Raw genomic sequence first — 23,413 nt, 5'->3', positions numbered from 1 at the left:
TTTTGCAAAACTTAAAAAAAAAAAAAAAAAAAAAGGAAAGCTGAAAATCGGAAAACCGCCGGTTCAATCCGGTTCGGCGGTTTTCACGGTTCAACCGGTCTTTGACCGGTTTTCTAGCAAAGTCAACAATGGCATTGAACCGGACCGGTGCCATGCCGGTTCGCGGTTCAACCGGTCAAACCGGCCGGTCCGGTCCGGTTTTCAAAACATTGGTTAGCAATATCAGCCAATTCCGATACAAATTGACCAAGTCATACAACAACGGAGGGGACTCGCTCTGACTCGATCGACATTGACCGATTCGAATCCATGATGTATGGTATCGACCGATATATCCGAGTTCACTAAGAGTCAACTCGAATATTTTTCAGATTGTACATTTATTGGTATTTTCTAATTTTAGTATTTTTTTAAATTTTTTGAAAATTTTCTTATGTTATAATGTGCGTATCACCCAATATTTAACTGATATGCTGTGACGGATATGGAACAACCGAGATAGCGATGCAACCGTGACCTGCGACGGCGAACCATGGCAAGTGCCAAACAAGAACCGGCCGACCTCATGGAAAAGTCATTCTGATCCATCCATTAGAAGCTTCTCTTTTGGTTATAATCCTCCAGGAATTCTAGAAATCTTCATTTCGAATTAAAGCAAGCCTCTTTGGCGCAGTGGTCCATGGGACGGCAATGTGTTCATGATTAGTTCCAGTATCATTTCTGTTAGAAAATTGAATTAATTTCTTTTAGGCAAGTTTCTTAATTTGTGTGAAAGTAACTAGTTTTTTAATTGATTTTAATTACTTAAAGTAGTAGTTAAGAAATTTTCTATTTTGTTTAAAATTTAGAAATTATTTCTTATTCTGTACAAATCTAGGAATTAGCATTAGTTTTCTAAGTAGGTTGGTATACTACAAAGAGACAGACAATGGGCACACGAGAAACGACATGTAGCCTTATACATGGGGTAAGAGAGAGTTCTTGGGAGATGAAAGATGGTATACAAAGGTTAGATTTGGATTCAAGTTGTATTTTTGTATAGGATTTTTCTCTCATAATAAAGAACGAATTTTTCTCCGTGGACGTACACTCAATGGTGGAGGCGAACCACGTAAAATAGTGTGTGTCATTTATCTTTCATACTTGTGACTTGTTTATCATTAAATTGATGTGCACTTGATATATCAATAGTTGTTTGTTCCGCGTTTGGATCCTAACAAGTAGTATCAGAGTTTGGTTGCGAGATTGGACTGCTCATGGACACTTAGATGCCAACAAAGGGAAATGGTAAATTGAGGCACCTTCCCGCGAGTCAACTGAAGGTTGGATTCGAGATAACTACACATGTTCATTTGCCAATGGAATCAATTTGTATCAGAACTGTATTGATTCGGATGTGTAGTTCGATGCCATATTATTTAGTAGTTGAAGACAAATGGTTGTTAAAAAAAAATTTCGCCAAAGTGAAAATTTGTTAGGAAATTGATTTAATTTCTTTTAGACAAGTTTTTTAATTTATGTAGAAGTAATTAGTTTTTTAATTAGTTTTAATTACTTGAAATAGTAGTCAAAAATATTTCTAATTTGTTTACAATTTAGAAATTATTTTCTATTCTGTACAAGTCTAGAAAGATTTTTTGTTGTTATTTGGGTTTTAATCAAATAATATTCTCTATAAATAAGTAGATTAACATATTACAAAGAGACACACGAGGGGCACATAAGAAGGGACATGTAACCTTATATATAGGGTGAAAGAGGATTTTTGGGAGATAAGAAATGGTATACAAGAATTGAGTTTGGATTCAAATTGTATTTTTGTATGGGATTTTTCCCTCGTAATAAAAAATAGATTTCTCTTCGTAGACGTAGACTCAATGGTGGAGACGAACCACATTAAATACTGTGTGACGTTTATCTTTCATGATTGTGGCTTGCTTATCATTAAATTATTATATATTTGATATATCAATAGTTGTTTGTTCCGCGTTTGGATCCTAACAATTTCGTTCTCATAATTTTCAGGCCTGGAAACTGTGGAATGCGCGTGAGACGGTGAAATTTATCTTTCCGACAGTTTTTGACCCGTCCATTGAAATGAAGGTCTTGAGACGCATCCATGTTGGACTATTATGCCTGCAAGACTCTGCAAAAGATAGGCCGAATTTGTCTGTCAACTATTCTTCCAATGCTTAATAGCCAAATAGTTTTTACAGAAAATGGACATAATTTTATTTTTCATTGCACGTAGACACACCTCCATTTAACAATAATTTCAGGGTATGTACTGAAATTTGTGGCGAAAAGTACAAAGATAGAGCGGAAAAGTAAATGCAGTTAAATAGGATATTCACAATTTGACTGTTAAACCAACTCCAGAGGAAGAAAAAACCATGCAATTACTACTCCTGAAACTCATCATCCGGTCATTTGAAAGAGGCATCTCTACTAACTCAAACTTTTTCGTCGTGTATTCATATTATTGATGGAAACCCTTGGAAGTTTTGCCGGTTGGCCGTCTAATAGCGCGCCAAAACGGACCGATAAAAGGCAAGAAAGATCTAATCTCTCTAGAATGAGGATTCTGACCCCCCAAGTTCGAAAACGTTCCAAGTACTACTAATACTACTATTTTGCTGCCCTTATTCAGCCCAACTCGTCTACCAACTTGTCAAATTGGCCTTCCCCCAACTCCATTTAGAGTGGAGATATGTAAATTACCTAAAAAAATTTTTAATAGGATTTTTCTAACGGGTACCGAATGGGTACACATTAGCACATCTAAATTTCATCCAATCTATCATGTTTATGTATATATATAAATAATTATTACCTTCTCTTACATTTATGTATTTTCTCTAAAGCGTTAAGATGGACCTTGACCTCTAATCCCTTGGGTAGGTGAATCTCTCTTCCCTTAAGATTAGATATTATAGGTGTTGCGATTTGCATGTGTATAAAATTAGCTCAAACTTGTCCATCTCTTCTTCTTTGTCGCTTTTATTCATTAGCCAATTTTTTTTTAAAATTCAGAAGGAAAGCGCAGCCGCGGAGCGATTGGGTTATAGAAGCAAGTACGAGGAAGGAGTGAGGTGCCTGGAAGGTCTCAATACTCTTTGGTAGTTGTATAATTTGCTTATATCGTAGAAGACATATTTCTCTTCATATGGCCATCAAAATGAGGGGACTCAAAAACTTGTTGCCTCTACTCTTCCTGTTTGCTTGCTTCTGGTTAGAAGATTGCATTGCTATGGACGCTATAACAACCGATCACCCAATAAAAGATCCTGAAACAATAGTTTCCTCAGGCCAGTCGTTCACATTAGGATTCTTCACTCCCGCAAATTCTAATAATCGGTATGTTGGAATCACTACCAACATTCCAGCACAAAGTGTTGTGTGGGTGGCTAATAGAGACAATCCCATAAAGGATTCTGCAGGATCGTTGGCAATATCAGGGGATGGTAATCTTGTGGTCTTGAACGGGCAGAAGGAAGTATTATGGTCATCTAATGTATCAAATTCTGTGGCAAATTCTAGCGCACAACTTCTGGATACTGGGAACTTGGTCTTGAGAGACAACTCAAACGGAAGAGTTTTATGGGAAAGTTTTCAGACTCCTACGGATACTATTGTGAGGACAATGAAAATAGGTGTAACAAGTAAAAATAACATGATCCGGCTGACCTCGTGGCGAAGCCCTTCTGATCCCTCCGCTGGAAATTTCTCTTTCGGCGTTGACTCTCTTCGACTCCCAGAGTTTTTCATCTGGAATCATAGCAAACCTTATTGGCGGAGTGGTCCGTGGAATGGTAACGTGTTTATTGGAATTCCTGAAATGGGTACATCGTACCTGAGACGATTTGATCTGGTAACAGATCAAAATGGATCTCAATATTTTACCCACTCTTTCACAAGTAATTTGGCATTGTACTACTATGTGTTGAATTCTTCAGGGGTTTTCATGGAGAAGGTTTCGTATTATGGAGATGGACACTCCGATGTTTCGTGGACAAGTCTAGAGAGTCAATGTGACGTTTATGGCAAATGTGGACCTTTTGGGAGTTGCAATCCTCAGCATTCGCCAATTTGCACATGTCTGCAAGGTTTTGAACCAAAAAACAAGGAGGAATGGGAGGAGGGAAACTATACCAGCGGCTGCTCCAGAAAGGCATTGCTGCAATGCGCCAGAAACATTTCTGCTGGTCAAGACGGGAAACCAGATGTATTTTTGACGCTTAACAACATAAAGGTTCCCGATTTTTCTCACTTAATGCTGTTCCTCAGGGCGACAGAAGAAGAATGCGGTATCCAGTGCTTGAACAATTGCTCCTGCATCGCTTATGCCTATACTACGGGTATTGGATGTATGCACTGGAACAGTAGCCTAATTGACATACAGCAATTCTCTTTCAATGGGGCAGATCTTCACGTAAAGGTGGCCTATTCAAAACCAGGTACCACACTATGCTTAACTACTGCTGCAAACCTGTGTTTTTAAGTGCAAACCTGATAGAATTTACACTTTGATTTTTGAAACCTCCTCGATCTATTTGTTTAATGACTAATGTTTCGACAAAAAAAGAAACCAAATCTAATGAGTACTTTTTGTTCCCGTGCTCTAAATTCTCTTGACCAGCTTCAACTCCCTGACGTGCAGGTTTTCTGAACAAAATAAAAGCAGTCATTGCAAGCACAGTAATATTGGGGTCTTTATTCTTGGCCATATCAGCATATTTTTTGCGGAAGTGGTTGACTAGACATAGAGGTAACATACTAAAATTGTCAAAGATGAGTTGTTAGTAACATGCTAAGATTGTCAAAGAGGAGTCTTTACTTGCTGCAGATCTATTCACATATTTGCTCATAATCAGGGAATAAGCAAAACGTCAATTTGACATTGTCAGAAGCCTGGGAAGTGTCCAGAATGGAAACCAGTGTGAGTGACAACTCAGAACAATCAAAGCTTGAGGAGCTGCCATTATATAGTTACGAGACACTGGCTAATGCAACCGAAAATTTTCATGCGAAGAATAAGCTGGGGACAGGTGGCTTTGGTCCTGTGTTCAAGGTATTTCATACAACTCAAGAATCAAATGGATTTTTGAAGGGATCCATGAATGATTTATTTATCTTGTTCAATTAATCTGCAGGGGGAACTTTTCAATGGCCAGCAAGTTGCGGTGAAAAGGCTTTCAAACTCTTCGAATCAAGGGATCAAGGAATTTATGAATGAGGTGGTTCTCATTTCTAAGCTGCAACACCGTAATCTTGTTAGGCTCCTGGGCTGCTGTGTCCAAAGAGAGGAAAAAATGTTAGTCTATGAATACATGCCGAACAAAAGCCTGGATTCCTACGTAATTGGTTAGTAAGTTAATGGTGTATATACCTATTTCCATTTAGGTTCCATGGACTCCAGAATACTAGCATACGTAGCATTTCAGATAAGCGTAGAAGTACTGTCCCCAAGCACCTAGTTTCTAATTCTCTATTTCATTCTAATCTAATTCTGTTCAGATTCAAAAAAACGAAATTTACTAGATTGGGACAGACGCAAATTCATCATTGAAGGGATTGGCAGAGGCCTCCTTTACCTTCACAGAGATTCAAGATTGAAAATTATACACAGAGATTTGAAACTAAGCAACATCCTGTTAGATGAAGAGCTAAATCCAAAGATATCAGATTTTGGCCTAGCAAGAATTTTTGGAGGCAAAGAGGATCAAGCCAACACAAATAGAGTTGTAGGAACATAGTAAGTACATAATTTCTTCAATTGCTTTCTGTTCTATCATGATTTACTCAAACTCTCTTCTTACCAACCTTAATTAACAAAGTGTAACTCCAGAACTAAATTTTCATGCCTAAACAATGCGTTGCAGCGGCTACATGGCTCCTGAATATGCGATGGGTGGCCAGTTTTCAGAGAAATCAGATGTATACAGCTTTGGAATATTGTTATTAGAGATCGTAAGTGGAAAGAAAAATACTAGCTTCCATTATGACGAGAACAAACTGAGTCTGATAGGATATGTAAGTTTCTACATGATTAGGGTCAATAAAACTTCATTTCCACTTTACTTAGCTGATCGCTAAATCCACTTCATGTTGTATTTACAACATTTCAGGCCTGGAAACTGTGGACTTTAAAACAAGCCATAAAATTGTTAGACCCACTATTATCTGATCCACGAGTTGAAGTGGAGGTCTCGAGATATGTCCATGCGGGAATATTGTGTGTGCAAGAATCTGCCAGTGATAGGCCAAACATGTCTAATGTTCTTTCAATGTTGAACAGTGAAATTGCAGAACTTCCTCCTCCTAAATTACCAGCTTATACTGCAACATTGGGTTTATCAGAAAGTGAATCTTCACAACATTCTGTTAATGATGTCAGTTTGACAACTCTCCAAGGAAGATAGCACATTCTGTTGTTGTATGCATAGCCTTTAGCTTTCTTCTTGATCTTTCTCTGATGAATACTGCGTAGAGAAAAGTTGTAAATGAATGACTCAGCTGAGGATACATAGCTATTTTCTATTGTCACGCAATGAAAATTTTTACCATACAACACTTCAACTTCGTTCCAGTTACATTACTTGGTAACTGCGGAAGTTGGGGAATTCTTTAGAGACTATAGCTGCAATCTTTTAGCACGTTTGAATTGTGCAAGTACCCGGACTTGAACCTTCTTGGATGGCTTCAGGATATCTACTGCATCAGTCGCTTCAGGGTCTCAAAATGGAAACTTTCAAACGCAGATACAGACTATAAATATAGATAAACATAGAGATATGAGTACTTGAATAGTAATAGATAGACAAATATAGATTATGCATCTATACACTTTCCCTTAAACCTTACACCCACTACATTCTGTCTTGGCCATGTTACATTGCTCTTCATTCATCTGCCACCTTTTTTTTTTTTAATTGTATTTGCCACCTTAATTAACAGCAAATCAGTTATTTTTATTTTGGTAGGACTAAATTAATTAAACTAAGTTAGAAGTATTCGCTGGAAGAATCTTTGCAATGTGGCAAAAATACAAAGTTCAGAGTGGTTCAGTTGGAGCAGTTAAATATACTAATTACATTTTTATAGATCAAATAGTCCGGAGGAAAAGACATCATACAATCGCCACTAGAAACAGTAATCCAATTATCCCAATTCCCAAAGAGGAATCTCAACTATTTGGACCCTCTTCTTTTTGAAAATCACGCGTTGATTATTTGGAAATAAAAATACGTCGGTTGGTAGGCCGCCGAGTGCCGACGCCAAGAACGACCAATCAAAGTAGATGGTTGAGATACAAAGAAAAGAAGAAAGGTCAAATATCTCTGTAGCTTGAGGTTCATGACCAAGTTCAAACACTTTTTATTCCTATCAGTACCATTCACTATCCTTAATTGACTCAACTAGTGTGTGTATTTTACTTTTTTTGTTGCTTTCGATGATTAATAGGATTTCCCAAGTCGGATACAATTACAAAGCGCAGACTTGGAGCAACTTGAGTGGAAGTGAGTAAGAGGAACAAACGAGGTTCATGGAAAGTCACAATACTCTCAGCAGCTGCATTTCTTGCATTGTTTCATAAAAAACCATATACATTTCTCTTCACTTGGCCATCAAAATGAGGGGTCTCAAAAACCTGCTCCCTCTCCTTTTCCTGTTTGCTTGTTTTTGCTCAGAAGTTTTCATTGCTCTAGACACCATAACTATCAACGAGCCAATGAGAGATTCTGCAACTATAGTTTCCGCAAGCCAAAACTTTAAATTAGCGTTCTTCAGTCCTGTAAATACTAGTGACCGCTATGTTGGAATCATTCTCAATATTCCAGCACAGAGTGTTGTGTGGGTGGCTAACAGAGACGACCCCATCACGGATTCTGCAGGAATGTTGACAATTTCAGAAGATGGTAATGCTGTGATCTTGAATGGGCAGAAGAACGTACTATGGTCGTCTAACGTAGCAAATTCTGTGGCAAATTCTAGTGCACAACTTTTGGATACTGGGAACTTGGTCTTGAGGGACAACTCAAATGGAAGAATTTTGTGGGAAAGTTTTCAGACTCCTACGGATACTCTTGTGAGGACAATGAAAATAGGTGTGATAAGCAAAAATAATATGATCCGGCTGACCTCATGGCGAAGTCCCTCTGATCCCTCAGTTGGAAACTTCTCTTTTGGCGTTGACCCTCTTCAAATCCCAGAGTTTTTCATCTGGAATCATAGTAAACCTTACTGGCGGAGTGGTCCATGGAATGGAAACGTGTTTATTGGAATTCCTGAAATGAGTTCTGCATACCAGAATCGATTTGATCTGGTGACAGACCCTAATGGATCTGAATATTTTACACACTCCTTCATCAATGATCTTGCTTTGTTATACTATGTATTGAATTCTTCAGGGGTTCTAGCTGAGAAGGTTTCGTATTATAGAGATGGGCACTCCAAGGTTGCGTGGACAAGTCTAAAGAGTGAATGTGATGTGTATGGCAAATGTGGCCCTTTCGGAAGTTGCAATCCTCAGCATTCGCCAATTTGTATATGTCTGCAAGGTTTTGAACCAAAAAACAAGGAGGAATGGGACAAGGGAAACTGGACTGGTGGCTGCTCCAGAAAGGCATTGCTGCAGTGCGACAGAAACATCTCTGCTCGTCAAGAGGGCAAACCAGATGGATTTTTGAAGCTTGCAAACATAAAAATTCCAGATTTTGCTCATTTAATGGAGCTCCTCAGGTCAGCTACAGAACAAGACTGTGGTAATCAGTGCTTAAACAATTGCTCCTGCATAGCATATGCCTATAGTACAGGGATTGGGTGTATGTACTGGAGCAGCAGCCTAATTGACATACAACAGTTCTCTTTTAATGGGGCAGACCTTCACATAAGGGTGGCCCATACGGAACTTGGTAATACATTGTGCTATGCTATTGTTGCTGTTGCATACCCGTGTTCTTTAGATACAAACCTGATGGAAATAGAATTTACGCTGCGATTTGTAAAATCTCCTCAACCCATTTTCTTAATGATTACCTTTCAACCGAAAAGAAATCAAATTGAATGATTACTTCCAGTTCCTTTGCTCTAAATTTTCTTAACCAGCTTCAACACCCTGAACGCAGGTTTCCGGAAGAACATGAAAGCCGTCATTGCAAGCACAGTAGTTTTGGGACTTTTATTCCTGGCCATGTCGGCATTCTGTTTAAGGAAGTGGTTGACAAGGCACAGAGGTAACATGCTAAATTTGCAGAAGAGTACGGTCATCACTTACTACACATCTACTTACATTTTGGCTCGTAATCAGGGAATAAGCAAAATGCTGAATTGCCATTATTTGAAGAGTGGGAAGCGTCTAAAAAGGAAAGCATTCTGAGTGACAAGCCAGAACAATCAAAGCTCGAAGAGCTGCCGTTGTACAGTTATGAGACACTGGCTATTGCAACAGATACATTTCATCTGAAGAATAAGCTAGGCACAGGTGGCTTTGGTCCAGTGTTCAAGGTGTTTTCTGTAACTCAAGAATTAAATGGATTGAAGGAATCCATGAACGATTTACTAATCTTGTTCAACTTATTTGCAGGGGATACTATTAAGCGGCCAGAAAATTGCGGTGAAAAGGCTTTCAAATTCTTCGAATCAAGGGATCAAAGAGTTTATGAATGAGGTTGAGCTCATTTCCAAGTTGCAACACCGTAATCTTGTTAGACTCCTGGGGTGCTGTGTCGAAAGAGAAGAAAAAATGTTAATCTATGAATACATGCCAAACAAAAGCTTGGATGCCTATCTATTTGGTTAGTAGATGAAAGATGATTAATCCTGTTTTCCTTAGAGATGTTGCAGTTCCATAGACTCCTGATTGCTAGCACATTAGAGCACCTACTTTAATGAACTGTACTAACCCTCTACTTCATTATCGTTTCAGATTTACAAAAACGATATTTACTTTATTGGAACAGACGCAAATTAATCATTGAAGGGATTGGCAGAGGCCTCCTTTACCTTCACAGAGACTCGAGGTTGAAAATTATTCATAGGGATCTGAAACCAAGCAACATCCTCCTAGACGAAGAGCTCAATCCAAAAATATCAGATTTTGGCTTAGCAAGACTTTTTGGAGGCAACCAGGATCAAGCCAACACAAATAGAGTTGTAGGGACATAGTGAGTACATATCTTCTTAAATTACCTTCTGTTCAATCATGATAAATTCCAACTCTCTTCTTACCAACCTTAATTAACAAAACTACAAAGCTAAATCTTCATGCCTGAATAATATGATGATGCAGTGGCTACATGGCCCCTGAATATGCGATGAAGGGTAAGTTTTCAGAGAAATCAGATGTATACAGTTTCGGGGTATTGTTATTAGAGATTGTAAGTGGAAAGAAAAATACTAGCTCCCATGATGACGAGAATGATCTGAGTCTGATAGGATATGTAAGTTTTCTACCGATTTAGAACTTCATATGCATTTCGTTTAGCTTCTCGCTAAATCCACATTTTGCCATGTTTTCAACATTTCAGGCCTGGAAACTATGGAATGAAAACGAAGCCGCAAAATTAGTAGATCCAGCATTATCTGATCCACGGGTTGAAATGGAGATCTTGAGATATGTGCACGTGGGACTATTATGTGTGCAGGAATCTGCTAATGATAGGCCAAATGTGTCTAATGTTCTTTCAATGCTGAACAGTGAAATTGCAGAGCTGCCTCCTCCTAAATTACCAGCTTATACTGCAAGATTGGGTTCATCGGAAGGTGAAGGTTCGCAACAAAGTGGACATTCTGTTAATGATGTCAGTTTAACAATTATTCAAGGCAGATAGCTCATTCTAAAATCTTATACAATGCCTTTAGTTCTCTTTTTGAGCTTTCACTAATGGATACTGCCTGTACAGAAGTTGTAAATAATTGAGCGGTATTATATCTAAGGTTGTTACAAGCAAGCAAGCCTATTAGCATGCATCACTTCAACCTTTTTCTGTAACATTTGTTGGTAATTATGCAAGTTTAGAATGCTTTAGAAGAACTATGGTGGCAACCTTTTAGCACGTTTTCCTTTGTGAAAAGTACTTGATAACTTTTTTTCAATGGCTTCAAGATATTTATCATATCAGTTGCAGCACAGGCTCAAAATGGGGGTTTTCAAACGAGGGATGCATTTGCCTATTTGTCTCAATAGCTGCCGCTAATGACTAATCTAGTGAGTCAGGAATTTCCTAGAAATATCAACTAGACACAAGTAAGAGGAAGAAGAAATGAAGTGCAAAGTTTCTGCAGTTTCTTGAATCATAGACACAATTTTCTCTCATTGGGTCCCCGAAAATGACAGCACTGACAAATTCATTGTCTAGTATTTCTCTTTTTGTGCTTGCTTTGTGTAGAAGATTGCGGAGCCTTAAGACACCATTACCATGACGGGGCCTCTTCAGGATGACAGGATCCCAAACCATACTTGATTACCACAAGTCCCAAATTTAAGAAAATTTCAATGGAATCAAATTGGATCAGAAGTCTACAGCTTTGGAGTGTAATTATCAGATTTCCAACTGAGAAGCAAAGCAAAAGTTTCTGCAGTGAAAAGGATCAGCTGAGCTTTGCTTGAACAGGTAATTTCTTGATTATTGGGTGGTCCTCTCCGTCCAAGGAAATTTCCATCTCCACATTTCTCATCCCTGGTATGATTGAAATGGAATGAAGGCCTTGAGAACTGTCCAAATTCGAAATTCGAACACATTATTCTATTCCATTAATGGCCTCTCAGCTTATTAAACAGTTATGGAAGGCCAATAACGGATTCTTCCATGCAGGAATATTGAATACTATACTTCTTCTTGTCCATAGCCCGCTGCCTGTTTTGAAATCTACTATTTGTTTTCGAGCATGTCCAATGTACATTATAGCCATCTCGAACTTGTAGCAAATGTTTAATGGGTAACTCTTTACTAATTAGCGCATGAATAATTATTACCCAACAAATCACATATTGGACAAAGTGTTCTCCTTGAAATTCTTGTCCTTGTGTGTGAATATTTAAAGAAAAGTTGGTAATTAAAAAAAAAAAGGTTAGGAGAGTGATATTCATAGTTTCAAATTACTTTTTCTTTTTCACTCCAATTCGCTCAATAATGAATAAGTGTAAGAGACAAATTTCTGAGTGAAATTATTGCTAAATATATATATATATATATATATATATATATATATATATATTATATATAGCAACTATTGTTACTAGTATTATAGGCACATCCAATGTGTGTACAATTTAAAAATAATTAAAATGAATTAATTTTATTCAAAATTTTTGTTTTTTTTTACGTAAATCAAATTGATATAAAATTGTTTCACTAAAGAACTTTGGTTTATAATGTTTTAGTAATTTCGTATCTAGATTATGGTGATTATGAGTCTACAAAGGTAAGTAAAATGTGATTAGATGATGAGGGTAAAAATTAATTTTTTGTAATGTATTAAAAGATTTCATAAGTATTGATTTGTGGTTTCTCCATCAGACGGGAGTCTGACGCTAACTTTAAAGCTATTTCTTCTTTCTTCTGGCTACGATCCGGGTCAAGGGGAAGGAGACAACTAAACATGTTTACATCATGCCACGTGTACTTCCACGTGGTCGGTTTATATCACCATTGCTCCTGCATAGCTGACACATTTCCATGGCTACAACCCCTCATCTGCCGTTTCAAACTGCTTTTATTCTCTACGTTCATAACTAGATATTAGCCCTCAAATTTTAAGGAACTGAATTAGCCTTGTGTACATTCATTAGTAGCAGGGACAAATAATTTGTGGGGGGTTTATTGGATAGCTAGCAAAAACCTTTCAATCTAAGCAGATCAAATCGGAGTATGGGCTCAGAGACGTTTCTTGAAGTGTTATTGGCAATATTGTTACCCCCTGTTGGAGTCTTCCTCCGTTATGGATGTGGGGTAATGCCTTTGCTTTTCTTTCTGCATTAGTTTCATCTGTATGAGTTTTATAACAAAATGTGCCAAAGAACTTCACCGCAATGAATTACAACTGCCATTTTAATCTTTCTTCTTCAGATTAGTTATTAATGATGGCAGGCATTGACATTGTTTCCTTCTTTTTGCTTTATTTTTCTTGAAATTGCAGGTGGAATTCTGGATTGATTTGTTGCTGACTATACTGGGATACATACCGGGAATCGTTTATGCAATCTATGTATTAGTGGGATAGCAGGAGTTGGATTTGTCTTTTGTAGATCTATTTCATGCTTCTTAGAATAAACTGCTAATCTCTTGTGGTTCCTTTTCCCAGTTGGCACTTATATCATGTGTATGTTTACAATGACCAAATTAAGATCTGTTTGTTCCGTCTCATGTCTATTATTTGATCTAATTGGTTCAAGCCAAGATCACTGGTAATATAATTAAAATCCACATTAGCCGGTTAAAACCTTCATGACAACTTCTGCATTCTTCATCAACGAGGAAATTCTAGAGTTCATATAGGGCTAAGGTGTTCTCTTTGTAATTAGGAAGGCCTTCTGGAGCAGGGGATTTTGATGGCTTCTCTGCTAACTTCTCTATTGTCGTTGACTGAGTAAATAATCCAGTTGCATTGGAGATGGAAGTTTTGTCAGCCAATGGAGTTCTTGAGCTTGAGAGCGGACTAGAACCCGGGACTGTGTTAGGCAGCATGTCCTGTTTCTGACCATGTGCCATGATGACATTGTTGTCACCATTCAATTTCGATATATTGTTGTCAACCTGAGAAACAGGGCAACCATTATCATGTTCTTTCTGATCTGTCAGCATTTCCCTGCTCAAATCAATGACCTCAAAATACCTGCTTAAATCATTAACTTGATCCTTAAGATTTGCCAAAGTTTTTGCCTTGTCCTCAACTGATGAATGCGAATTATTGGCATTGTGTTGCTTGCGGCTATTTTTCTCTTTCTTAACCGGAGCTGATGGCTGTGGTTGAAGGACAGGATCAGTTCTTTGCACCATAGCATCTCTGCTTAACCTACTATTCAGTCTCCCCTTAACCCTTGTCCTTTCATCAGTGTGGCCAACTCTTTTTTGCTCACATTTCCCGGAATGAACTTTCCTGCATTTTGAGCAAAATTTTTCTTCTGTTTCCCCGCATGTACCAGACTGAAATCTCAAACTTGAATCTGACCCAGATTTCATGGTGCTCCAACCTTGTGGGGAACAACTCTTGAGCTTTCCATCTGATGAAACATCTCTTCGCTTTTTGTCTTTAACAGGATTAGTGCTTTGTGAACCATGTTTCATGCACCTTGTCTCTGACGAAGTCCTTGCTTTTAGAGGTTTATCAGGTGTTTTCCTACTTGTAGGCCCAGATTTTGTAGGTGGGGTGCACTGCATTTCAAAATGAAACTGTAAACCTTGTCCAACAGTTGGGATCAACGATTTCTGCTGCACAGGAGAGACATATCACTGAACAGCAAGCCGCACAAATGAACTAAACTAAAGAGTTCTTATTCAGGGTAAGTAGATCAATGTGTTCATAAAAATTAGCCGGTGAAACTAAAAGTACCTCATCAAAAAACCCAATCTTTGGTGATGGCATGCGAAGATATGATGGTTTAAGCTTTTTCCTAGATTCAGTTGGGACATGAGAAGCATCAGCTGAACCTTGTTTGCTCTGAAGAACTAGAGAATTTGTTTGCTTATTCAGCAGGCAAGCAGTGAATTTTCTGTGGAGGTTATTTGTCAAATGTGGTGATGGATTTACTTCATCTTGTGTATTGGTCCTTGTCAATGTAACTGGAGTATCAAAATGAACTTCTGTATCATTAGATTTTTGCTTGGTTCTTGATCCTGGTCCAGAGGATGACATACCGAAGGAAGAACCAGCGGGTGATACGGAAGAAAAATTGTTGGAAAGTGACAATGATTGAGTTGACAATCTACAATTTCTCAACCCTTTACTTTTGGACAGGTATCTCACTGCAGCGTCAGAAGTGGAAGTCGAGTCAGACACTGTGCTGTTTCTTGATCCTGTTTTTCGTTTCAGAAGAGAAGAAAGAACTTTAATAGATGACGCAGTTGTACTTCTATCATGTGAAGAACTAGAAATTGTTGAAGCTTTGGCAGCACTCAGAAAATCAAATTGAACCAGAGCTGGATAAATGCATGAGTTTCCCAAAGCAGATTTCTCAATTGGTTACATACTTACATCTAAACACGTACAAAAGTTCGAAGTTCATTGTATTCCAAGGATGTAACGCATTACCAGATGAAGTTTTGGCAGCTACATTCTCCACTTTAGCACTCTTGCTTTGTCCCATCAATGCATTTGTCATTCGCCTGAGTACCTTGGGAGCCTTGAGAGGCAGGGAAGGGGTCTCTTCTCCTTTAGACATGTGCTTCATTGATCAAAAGATGAGAAAAATTGACGATGTCAATCATTTGGAACCTCAATAATTTGTTTATGCTAAAACATGAAGAAACTATGGCATGAGATTAAAATATTTCTTTTTGCCCTTTATCCCCCCCCCCCCCCAAACTAATTCCCCAAAAGAAAGAATACAGCACCTCAGCTGTTTGATTACAGGAAAGGGACCTCATTCAGCAACTGGAGATGATACACTTTCTATTAAACATGCTACTGAGCAAAAGAAGGCATCAATTCATTCTATGCAATTATGCATTGGCTGTACAATGAGGAAATGACAAACCTCAGCCTTATTCTTGACTGATCTTTGAGTATTGACGTTTCTTCCCTCTAAAGCTGATGATTTAATCTAGAAAACCAAAGGACAAGTTGATTCATTCTCAATGAAATAAGCAACACATTTCAGATTCTGATGATTTGACGTACCTTATTCTGAATGCCAATCTTGGTTTTCCTTGAAGCTGAAAAGAGCACCATACAATAAGCATTGGTTCTGATAAATAAAAAAATGAATAGCAGAATGAAAAGATACCAGCTGAGCAATTTATGAAGAGGGAATGACTTCCACAAACAAGCAAAGGACCATTGGAGGCCACAAAAATATAGATTCCCTAGGCAAGAGGCTTATGTGCAAACAGGATATTCCTGCTCCACACAGCACATTTACTTTCAGCCTCGAACATCTCTCAGAACACCATTTCAATAGCGCACAGAAGTCATGGCTGCTACAAGCATGTAATGACATACCCAGTCAGATCATCAACAACTTACGGCTGGTTTAGTACTAAGCTGCCATTATTCATCACTAAATCTCTCCAACAACCTATAGTTTCTCTATGTCAGTTAACATGCAGAAAAGGGGACACTGTAAGACCATCTTTGTGTCTTATTAATCTCGGAGTAAAGCTCAAGCCTTATGCTCAATTGCTCTGAACAGAAAGGAAAGAGAAGGAAAAGACCTGGTTCAGCTCTTCTTCAAGTTCATCTCAGTCGCTATAAAATGTACTTACTCTCCGATTTGGATGTTATGCAAGCTTGCATTTCTAGATGGTAGTTCACAACTTGCACTAACGACACTCAAAATTTTATTGGGTTCATATTTCAACACGCGCTTATAAAAGAACAGATCAAACTTAAAGCTACCTAGAGAAAAAGCATCATTGTTACCAGTATCAGGTGGTCTTTGCATTTCAGCTGTCCTGAAGCCTTCATTAATGAAAGTTAACTCATCACCATCAAGAATTCCTAGTAAAAGGAACAACATTCTGAAAATTCTGAAAATGAACAGGTGCATAAAGGCATAGAAGATATAATTCAAAGGCAGTAAATCTAAAGACGTTTAGTCTCTCATTGATCGAGAAAGCCACCTGCGCTAGTAAAGAAGGCACTGTCCCAAGCCAAACTTTGGCGCAAGTAGCTTGGTCTTGCTGGCACAAAATCATGACAAGATAGCTTCTGTCCCTCTTGCTGGAGCTTTTCCAGTGGTGTGCTTTCAATTTCTTGAGACGGTTGAGACTCTGGCGACTTGAAGCCCTCATGCTTATTTGGATTATCATATCTTGCTGAAAGAGTCAATATTTTCAATGACCTTTATATCAGGGGAGAGGAGAGAGTTTGAAATCGAATGAGTGGATAAAAGATGTTTTAATCGGCGATCTCTACAACTGCTGATGTACTTATGTTATTTCATTTTGATTTCAGTTACTTGTGACATATGCATAGAGGGTGAGCACTTCAGCTCAAATGTCCTAGACTACTACTCATAGTCATCAACTATTTCTATTCTCAATTCCCTTACATAAATACATAAAACCATTGCAGAAAACAACTTACGGCTGGTTTAGTACTAAGCTGCCATTATTCATCACTAAATCTCTCCAACAACCTATAGTTTCTCTATGTCAGTTAACATGCAGAAAAGGGGACACTGTAAGACCATCTTTGTGTCTTATTAATCTCGGAGTAAAGCTCAAGCCTTATGCTCAATTGCTCTGAACAGAAAGGAAAGAGAAGGAAAAGACCTGGTTCAGCTCTTCTTCAAGTTCATCTCAGTCGCTATAAAATGTACTTACTCTCCGATTTGGATGTTATGCAAGCTTGCATTTCTAGATGGTAGTTCACAACTTGCACTAACGACACTCAAAATTTTATTGGGTTCATATTTCAACACGCGCTTATAAAAGAACAGATCAAACTTAAAGCTACCTAGAGAAAAAGCATCATTGTTACCAGTATCAGGTGGTCTTTGCATTTCAGCTGTCCTGAAGCCTTCATTAATGAAAGTTAACTCATCACCATCAAGAATTCCTAGTAAAAGGAACAACATTCTGAAAATTCTGAAAATGAACAGGTGCATAAAGGCATAGAAGATATAATTCAAAGGCAGTAAATCTAAAGACGTTTAGTCTCTCATTGATCGAGAAAGCCACCTGCGCTAGTAAAGAAGGCACTGTCCCAAGCCAAACTTTGGCGCAAGTAGCTTGGTCTTGCTGGCACAAAATCATGACAAGATAGCTTCTGTCCCTCTTGCTGGAGCTTTTCCAGTGGTGTGCTTTCAATTTCTTGAGACGGTTGAGACTCTGGCGACTTGAAGCCCTCATGCTTATTTGGATTATCATATCTTGCTGAAAGAGTCAATATTTTCAATGACCTTTATATCAGGGGAGAGGAGAGAGTTTGAAATCGAATGAGTGGATAAAAGATGTTTTAATCGGCGATCTCTACAACTGCTGATGTACTTATGTTATTTCATTTTGATTTCAGTTACTTGTGACATATGCATAGAGGGTGAGCACTTCAGCTCAAATGTCCTAGACTACTACTCATAGTCATCAACTATTTCTATTCTCAATTCCCTTACATAAATACATAAAACCATTGCAGAAAACAACTTACGGCTGGTTTAGTACTAAGCTGCCATTATTCATCACTAAATCTCTCCAACAACCTATAGTTTCTCTATGTCAGTTAACATGCAGAAAAGGGGACACTGTAAGACCATCTTTGTGTCTTATTAATCTCGGAGTAAAGCTCAAGCCTTATGCTCAATTGCTCTGAACAGAAAGGAAAGAGAAGGAAAAGACCTGGTTCAGCTCTTCTTCAAGTTCATCTCAGTCGCTATAAAATGTACTTACTCTCCGATTTGGATGTTATGCAAGCTTGCATTTCTAGATGGTAGTTCACAACTTGCACTAACGACACTCAAAATTTTATTGGGTTCATATTTCAACACGCGCTTATAAAAGAACAGATCAAACTTAAAGCTACCTAGAGAAAAAGCATCATTGTTACCAGTATCAGGTGGTCTTTGCATTTCAGCTGTCCTGAAGCCTTCATTAATGAAAGTTAACTCATCACCATCAAGAATTCCTAGTAAAAGGAACAACATTCTGAAAATTCTGAAAATGAACAGGTGCATAAAGGCATAGAAGATATAATTCAAAGGCAGTAAATCTAAAGACGTTTAGTCTCTCATTGATCGAGAAAGCCACCTGCGCTAGTAAAGAAGGCACTGTCCCAAGCCAAACTTTGGCGCAAGTAGCTTGGTCTTGCTGGCACAAAATCATGACAAGATAGCTTCTGTCCCTCTTGCTGGAGCTTTTCCAGTGGTGTGCTTTCAATTTCTTGAGACGGTTGAGACTCTGGCGACTTGAAGCCCTCATGCTTATTTGGATTATCATATCTTGCTGAAAGAGTCAATATTTTCAATGACCTTTATATCAGGGGAGAGGAGAGAGTTTGAAATCGAATGAGTGGATAAAAGATGTTTTAATCGGCGATCTCTACAACTGCTGATGTACTTATGTTATTTCATTTTGATTTCAGTTACTTGTGACATATGCATAGAGGGTGAGCACTTCAGCTCAAATGTCCTAGACTACTACTCATAGTCATCAACTATTTCTATTCTCAATTCCCTTACATAAATACATAAAACCATTGCAGAAAACAACTTACGGCTGGTTTAGTACTAAGCTGCCATTATTCATCACTAAATCTCTCCAACAACCTATAGTTTCTCTATGTCAGTTAACATGCAGAAAAGGGGACACTGTAAGACCATCTTTGTGTCTTATTAATCTCGGAGTAAAGCTCAAGCCTTATGCTCAATTGCTCTGAACAGAAAGGAAAGAGAAGGAAAAGACCTGGTTCAGCTCTTCTTCAAGTTCATCTCAGTCGCTATAAAATGTACTTACTCTCCGATTTGGATGTTATGCAAGCTTGCATTTCTAGATGGTAGTTCACAACTTGCACTAACGACACTCAAAATTTTATTGGGTTCATATTTCAACACGCGCTTATAAAAGAACAGATCAAACTTAAAGCTACCTAGAGAAAAAGCATCATTGTTACCAGTATCAGGTGGTCTTTGCATTTCAGCTGTCCTGAAGCCTTCATTAATGAAAGTTAACTCATCACCATCAAGAATTCCTAGTAAAAGGAACAACATTCTGAAAATTCTGAAAATGAACAGGTGCATAAAGGCATAGAAGATATAATTCAAAGGCAGTAAATCTAAAGACGTTTAGTCTCTCATTGATCGAGAAAGCCACCTGCGCTAGTAAAGAAGGCACTGTCCCAAGCCAAACTTTGGCGCAAGTAGCTTGGTCTTGCTGGCACAAAATCATGACAAGATAGCTTCTGTCCCTCTTGCTGGAGCTTTTCCAGTGGTGTGCTTTCAATTTCTTGAGACGGTTGAGACTCTGGCGACTTGAAGCCCTCATGCTTATTTGGATTATCATATCTTGCTGAAAGAGTCAATATTTTCAATGACCTTTATATCAGGGGAGAGGAGAGAGTTTGAAATCGAATGAGTGGATAAAAGATGTTTTAATCGGCGATCTCTACAACTGCTGATGTACTTATGTTATTTCATTTTGATTTCAGTTACTTGTGACATATGCATAGAGGGTGAGCACTTCAGCTCAAATGTCCTAGACTACTACTCATAGTCATCAACTATTTCTATTCTCAATTCCCTTACATAAATACATAAAACCATTGCAACTATTGATTCCTTTGCTATACATGCGGCACATAGATTACACAGTTGAATTGCACTATTCTCAGAGAGCAAGTAATGAGAAGTATAACTTTTAGTGCTAAATTTAATGCATATGTGCAACATAAGACCAAGACACAGACAATATCTCCACTCGACAATAGCTTTACAAAAAGAACACGAAAAATGTGTCCATTAGTGGTTGCAGATTCTAAAATGATGAAGACAGATCCTGACAACCTTTTTTCAAAGATTTTGGGTAATACAAAGATTATGATTTCTTGTATTTTCCCTCTTAAAGGCCTCAGCTTGTTCAACTTAAAGCACTCTATGCATGGTCCAAAAAATTTATAGACCCTGAAAATTACATTATATTAGATTAGGTGGAGGGACAAAAGGGGGAAAGAGGGGGGGGGGGGACACAAATCATTGTTGAAATGACCTTGTCCTTCATCAGATTATAGAGAAGAACAGAGTGAACGTGACAAAATCAAGATTTTGTTAATCATGATTGACCTCCATTGAAAGATGCATTAAGCCCATTTGAACCAATAGTATGGGGTCAACAAGAATATGAATAATCGATTTCCCAGTAGTGAAATAGATCAAGGAAAACGGAAGTAAACGTTTATTTCCATCTTTTTCCTTCTCCCAAAATGCAGATATTCCACATAAACAGAGAGATCAAAACAAGAGTGCATCATGATATTGCCCCAAGATTGTAACTTTATAACCCCTTCCAGCTATAAAGAACTATCCCACACCAGAATTGTCTCCAGGTTAATGCTCAAAATTTAAGCTCAATTCGATCAAGAAAGCGTTACTTCGAGCAGTAGTTTCACAAGAAAAGGTGAAAATTGGGAAGACCCAATTCAACAAATCCGAAGATGCATTCAAGTTCATCAATACAGCGATATCAATTTTGAAGTCCAAGAACATGAACAAAAAGGGACAAGACTATCAAGAAAATAATGAAAGGAGTAAAAAATTAACCTGAGAGGCGAATATATTGGTCTTCAAGAGAATCAAAATAATCAGAATTGATGAGAAGATCATCATCCTCCTCTGTAATATCGATAAGCTTTTCACCTTCAAGATCGCCATATATGAAACTAAGCTCCTGCTTCACTATTCCACTTTCCATTTTGCAGCTTTACTCACTCAACCGCATCTGCAATCGCCATGCACGCATGCATGCCTAAATTTGGCTTGGTCTTGAACTTCAAAGTACCAAGAGTACTTGTATACGAATTCACAATATATTCTGGTGGTGCTGGAGCGTTAAGCTTTTGTGATGATGGGGGAAATATACGTTGAAATGCCGGAATTTGAATTTTTGATGAAATATTGGCAGATTTTCTTTCTCACTTTGGCAATTAATGGGGGTTTTAAAAAATAATCATTGATTACAAATAACTATTACGAAACGGTCGCCAAGGCGCCTGAGGTTTAATTACCTAAACCCAATTATGGAAATCATAATTGGGATTGTAGAATTCCCTAAATTTGAGAGGGAAGATAACTGCAATTCTAACTCGACTCAAATTTAGACTTGATACTAAAAAACTAACATAAAACTACGATTTTGAGTTAGTTCATATCGTAAAACCAAGTTTCAACGTTAAGAGGTATTTGCTAGGAGTTCCTTTGGGGCTAAATTTGGGAGATACACTTGAGATGGAAAAGAAATGGAGTACTATTTGAGCTCAATTCAAATTTAGATTAAATACCCAAAACTAACTTGACAACGATTTTGAGTTACTTCGAAAAGTAAAATTATAAGTTTCAACACTATAATTTGATGATGTTCGTTTGTTTCGGCTGTTTTAATCCTCTAGTGAGATGGGTAAGAAGGTGCATTAGATGAATGATTAATGCAGGGTTTAAAATTTCAATAGTTATAGAAGTGCAGGGTAAGAAGGTATAATGTAGAGGCGTGGAACTTAACAGACTCTTGTTTTACGAAAATTGGTTCAGGGATTTGATTTTTTTTTTTGTCTTTTAACACTAGTCTGTAAAATACAAATAGAAGAGGAGATTGAAATAAGAAGATAACCAAATTGAACGAGCAATACAAATTGGATGGTATTCCGTTTATATGTATCACGTTAACATTAAATGGAAAAGGTGCAACACTTTACAAGTGAAACCTAACACCAAAGTTGTGGGTGGCAAGTGGCAACGACAAACTATACAGAGATCCTGAGGAGAAGGGTTGGTGTTATTGGCAATGTGGAAACCGTTTGATCTTCCTAACCAATACAACCATTTGATCGTGAATTTCAACTTTTAGGGGACTTCTGTTTTCAGGGTGTCCATTCACAATAATGTAACCATCGATCGCTTGGACGTGGTAAGATGATAGCACAAGTAAGATTAATGAAACACTAGTTGCTGTAAAATTTGGGATGACAAAGGAGACGGGTACTCGCCCCGCGAAGGAAGTAATAGGGCGGGGGCGGGGAAGAGGGAATTTTTCTCTCCCGTTTTAAATGGGGCGAGGGACGATATCCCCATTGTTAGATTTAGTCAATATTAGCCAGTAAATCCCATTCCATTTGGGATTCTTTGCTTTAGAATAGGTCTTTCGGTTTAGGAGTTAGTTAGCAGGAGACTCCTTATTTATTGTATTTTCTGTTTGTTTTGTACGGCTATATATAGCCTAAATATTTCTCATTCAATAACAGAGAATTCCTTCCACATTTTTTCTTTCCTCTGCAATACTCTTTCCTGTTAACCTTACATCTGGTATCAGAGCCTCGCAAGAGGCTCGGTACGTAGAAGCAGCAATCTTCTAAGGGAGTGCAGGCAACGAAAATGGCAACAGAGAGTGCCTTTATTCAACCAGCAGTGCCGAGGTTCGATGGTCACTACGATCATTGGGCAATGCTCATGGAAAATTTTCTTCGATCAAAGGAGTACTGGAATGTGGTAGAAAATGGAGTTTTTGCAGCAGCAAAGGGTGTGACTTTAACTGAGGCACAAAAGAAAATTTGT

The 23,413-nt window shown here is 38.0% G+C and overlaps 4 protein-coding genes across 5 annotated transcripts; 3 read left to right on the top strand and 1 right to left on the bottom strand.

Annotated features, from left to right (window-relative positions):
• Window positions 1-3,047: 3,047 nt before the first annotated feature.
• LOC113708000 (G-type lectin S-receptor-like serine/threonine-protein kinase At1g11300) lies at window positions 3,048-6,571 on the top strand. The gene is made up of 7 exons (XM_027230424.2): window positions 3,048-4,457; window positions 4,661-4,768; window positions 4,875-5,071; window positions 5,154-5,364; window positions 5,518-5,755; window positions 5,883-6,033; window positions 6,129-6,571. Exons 1-7 carry the CDS (start codon window positions 3,167-3,169, stop codon window positions 6,420-6,422), a joined length of 2,490 nt encoding a protein of 829 aa, XP_027086225.2. The 5' UTR covers window positions 3,048-3,166; the 3' UTR covers window positions 6,423-6,571.
• A 913-nt stretch (window positions 6,572-7,484) lies between these two features.
• On the top strand, window positions 7,485-11,849 carry LOC113707647 (G-type lectin S-receptor-like serine/threonine-protein kinase At1g11330). 2 transcript variants are annotated; one of them, XM_072065438.1, is made up of 7 exons: window positions 7,488-8,915; window positions 9,129-9,236; window positions 9,311-9,507; window positions 9,587-9,797; window positions 9,929-10,166; window positions 10,292-10,442; window positions 10,530-11,849. In XM_072065438.1, exons 1-7 carry the CDS (start codon window positions 7,634-7,636, stop codon window positions 10,830-10,832), a joined length of 2,490 nt encoding a protein of 829 aa, XP_071921539.1. In that variant the 5' UTR covers window positions 7,488-7,633; the 3' UTR covers window positions 10,833-11,849. The 2 variants fall into 2 exon arrangements, with proteins under 2 accessions (XP_027085718.2, XP_071921539.1); XM_027229917.2 differs by lacking the exon at window positions 10,292-10,442 and having other exon boundaries at window positions 7,485-8,915; window positions 10,530-10,666.
• A 697-nt stretch (window positions 11,850-12,546) lies between these two features.
• On the top strand, window positions 12,547-13,360 carry LOC113709217 (salt stress-induced hydrophobic peptide ESI3). Its single transcript, XM_027231921.2, has 2 exons — window positions 12,547-12,953; window positions 13,141-13,360. Exons 1-2 carry the CDS (start codon window positions 12,873-12,875, stop codon window positions 13,222-13,224), a joined length of 165 nt encoding a protein of 54 aa, XP_027087722.1. The 5' UTR covers window positions 12,547-12,872; the 3' UTR covers window positions 13,225-13,360.
• A 7-nt stretch (window positions 13,361-13,367) lies between these two features.
• LOC113710668 (uncharacterized) lies at window positions 13,368-22,233 on the bottom strand. The gene is made up of 14 exons (XM_072066347.1): window positions 21,410-22,233; window positions 19,968-20,162; window positions 19,768-19,845; window positions 18,906-19,100; window positions 18,706-18,783; window positions 17,844-18,038; window positions 17,644-17,721; window positions 16,782-16,976; window positions 16,582-16,659; window positions 15,841-15,875; window positions 15,698-15,763; window positions 15,253-15,385; window positions 14,554-15,017; window positions 13,368-14,429 (listed from the first exon to the last, which is right to left on the bottom strand). Exons 1-14 carry the CDS (start codon window positions 21,558-21,560, stop codon window positions 13,485-13,487), a joined length of 2,886 nt encoding a protein of 961 aa, XP_071922448.1. The 5' UTR covers window positions 21,561-22,233; the 3' UTR covers window positions 13,368-13,484.
• Window positions 22,234-23,413: the final 1,180 nt, after the last annotated feature.

Source organism: Coffea arabica, chromosome 9e (genome assembly GCF_036785885.1).
Source record: "Coffea arabica cultivar ET-39 chromosome 9e, Coffea Arabica ET-39 HiFi, whole genome shotgun sequence".
Classification (NCBI taxonomy): Eukaryota; Viridiplantae; Streptophyta; class Magnoliopsida; order Gentianales; family Rubiaceae; genus Coffea; species Coffea arabica.
Note: the sequence above shows the minus strand (reverse complement) of the source record. Positions and strands in the feature narration are given on the sequence as shown.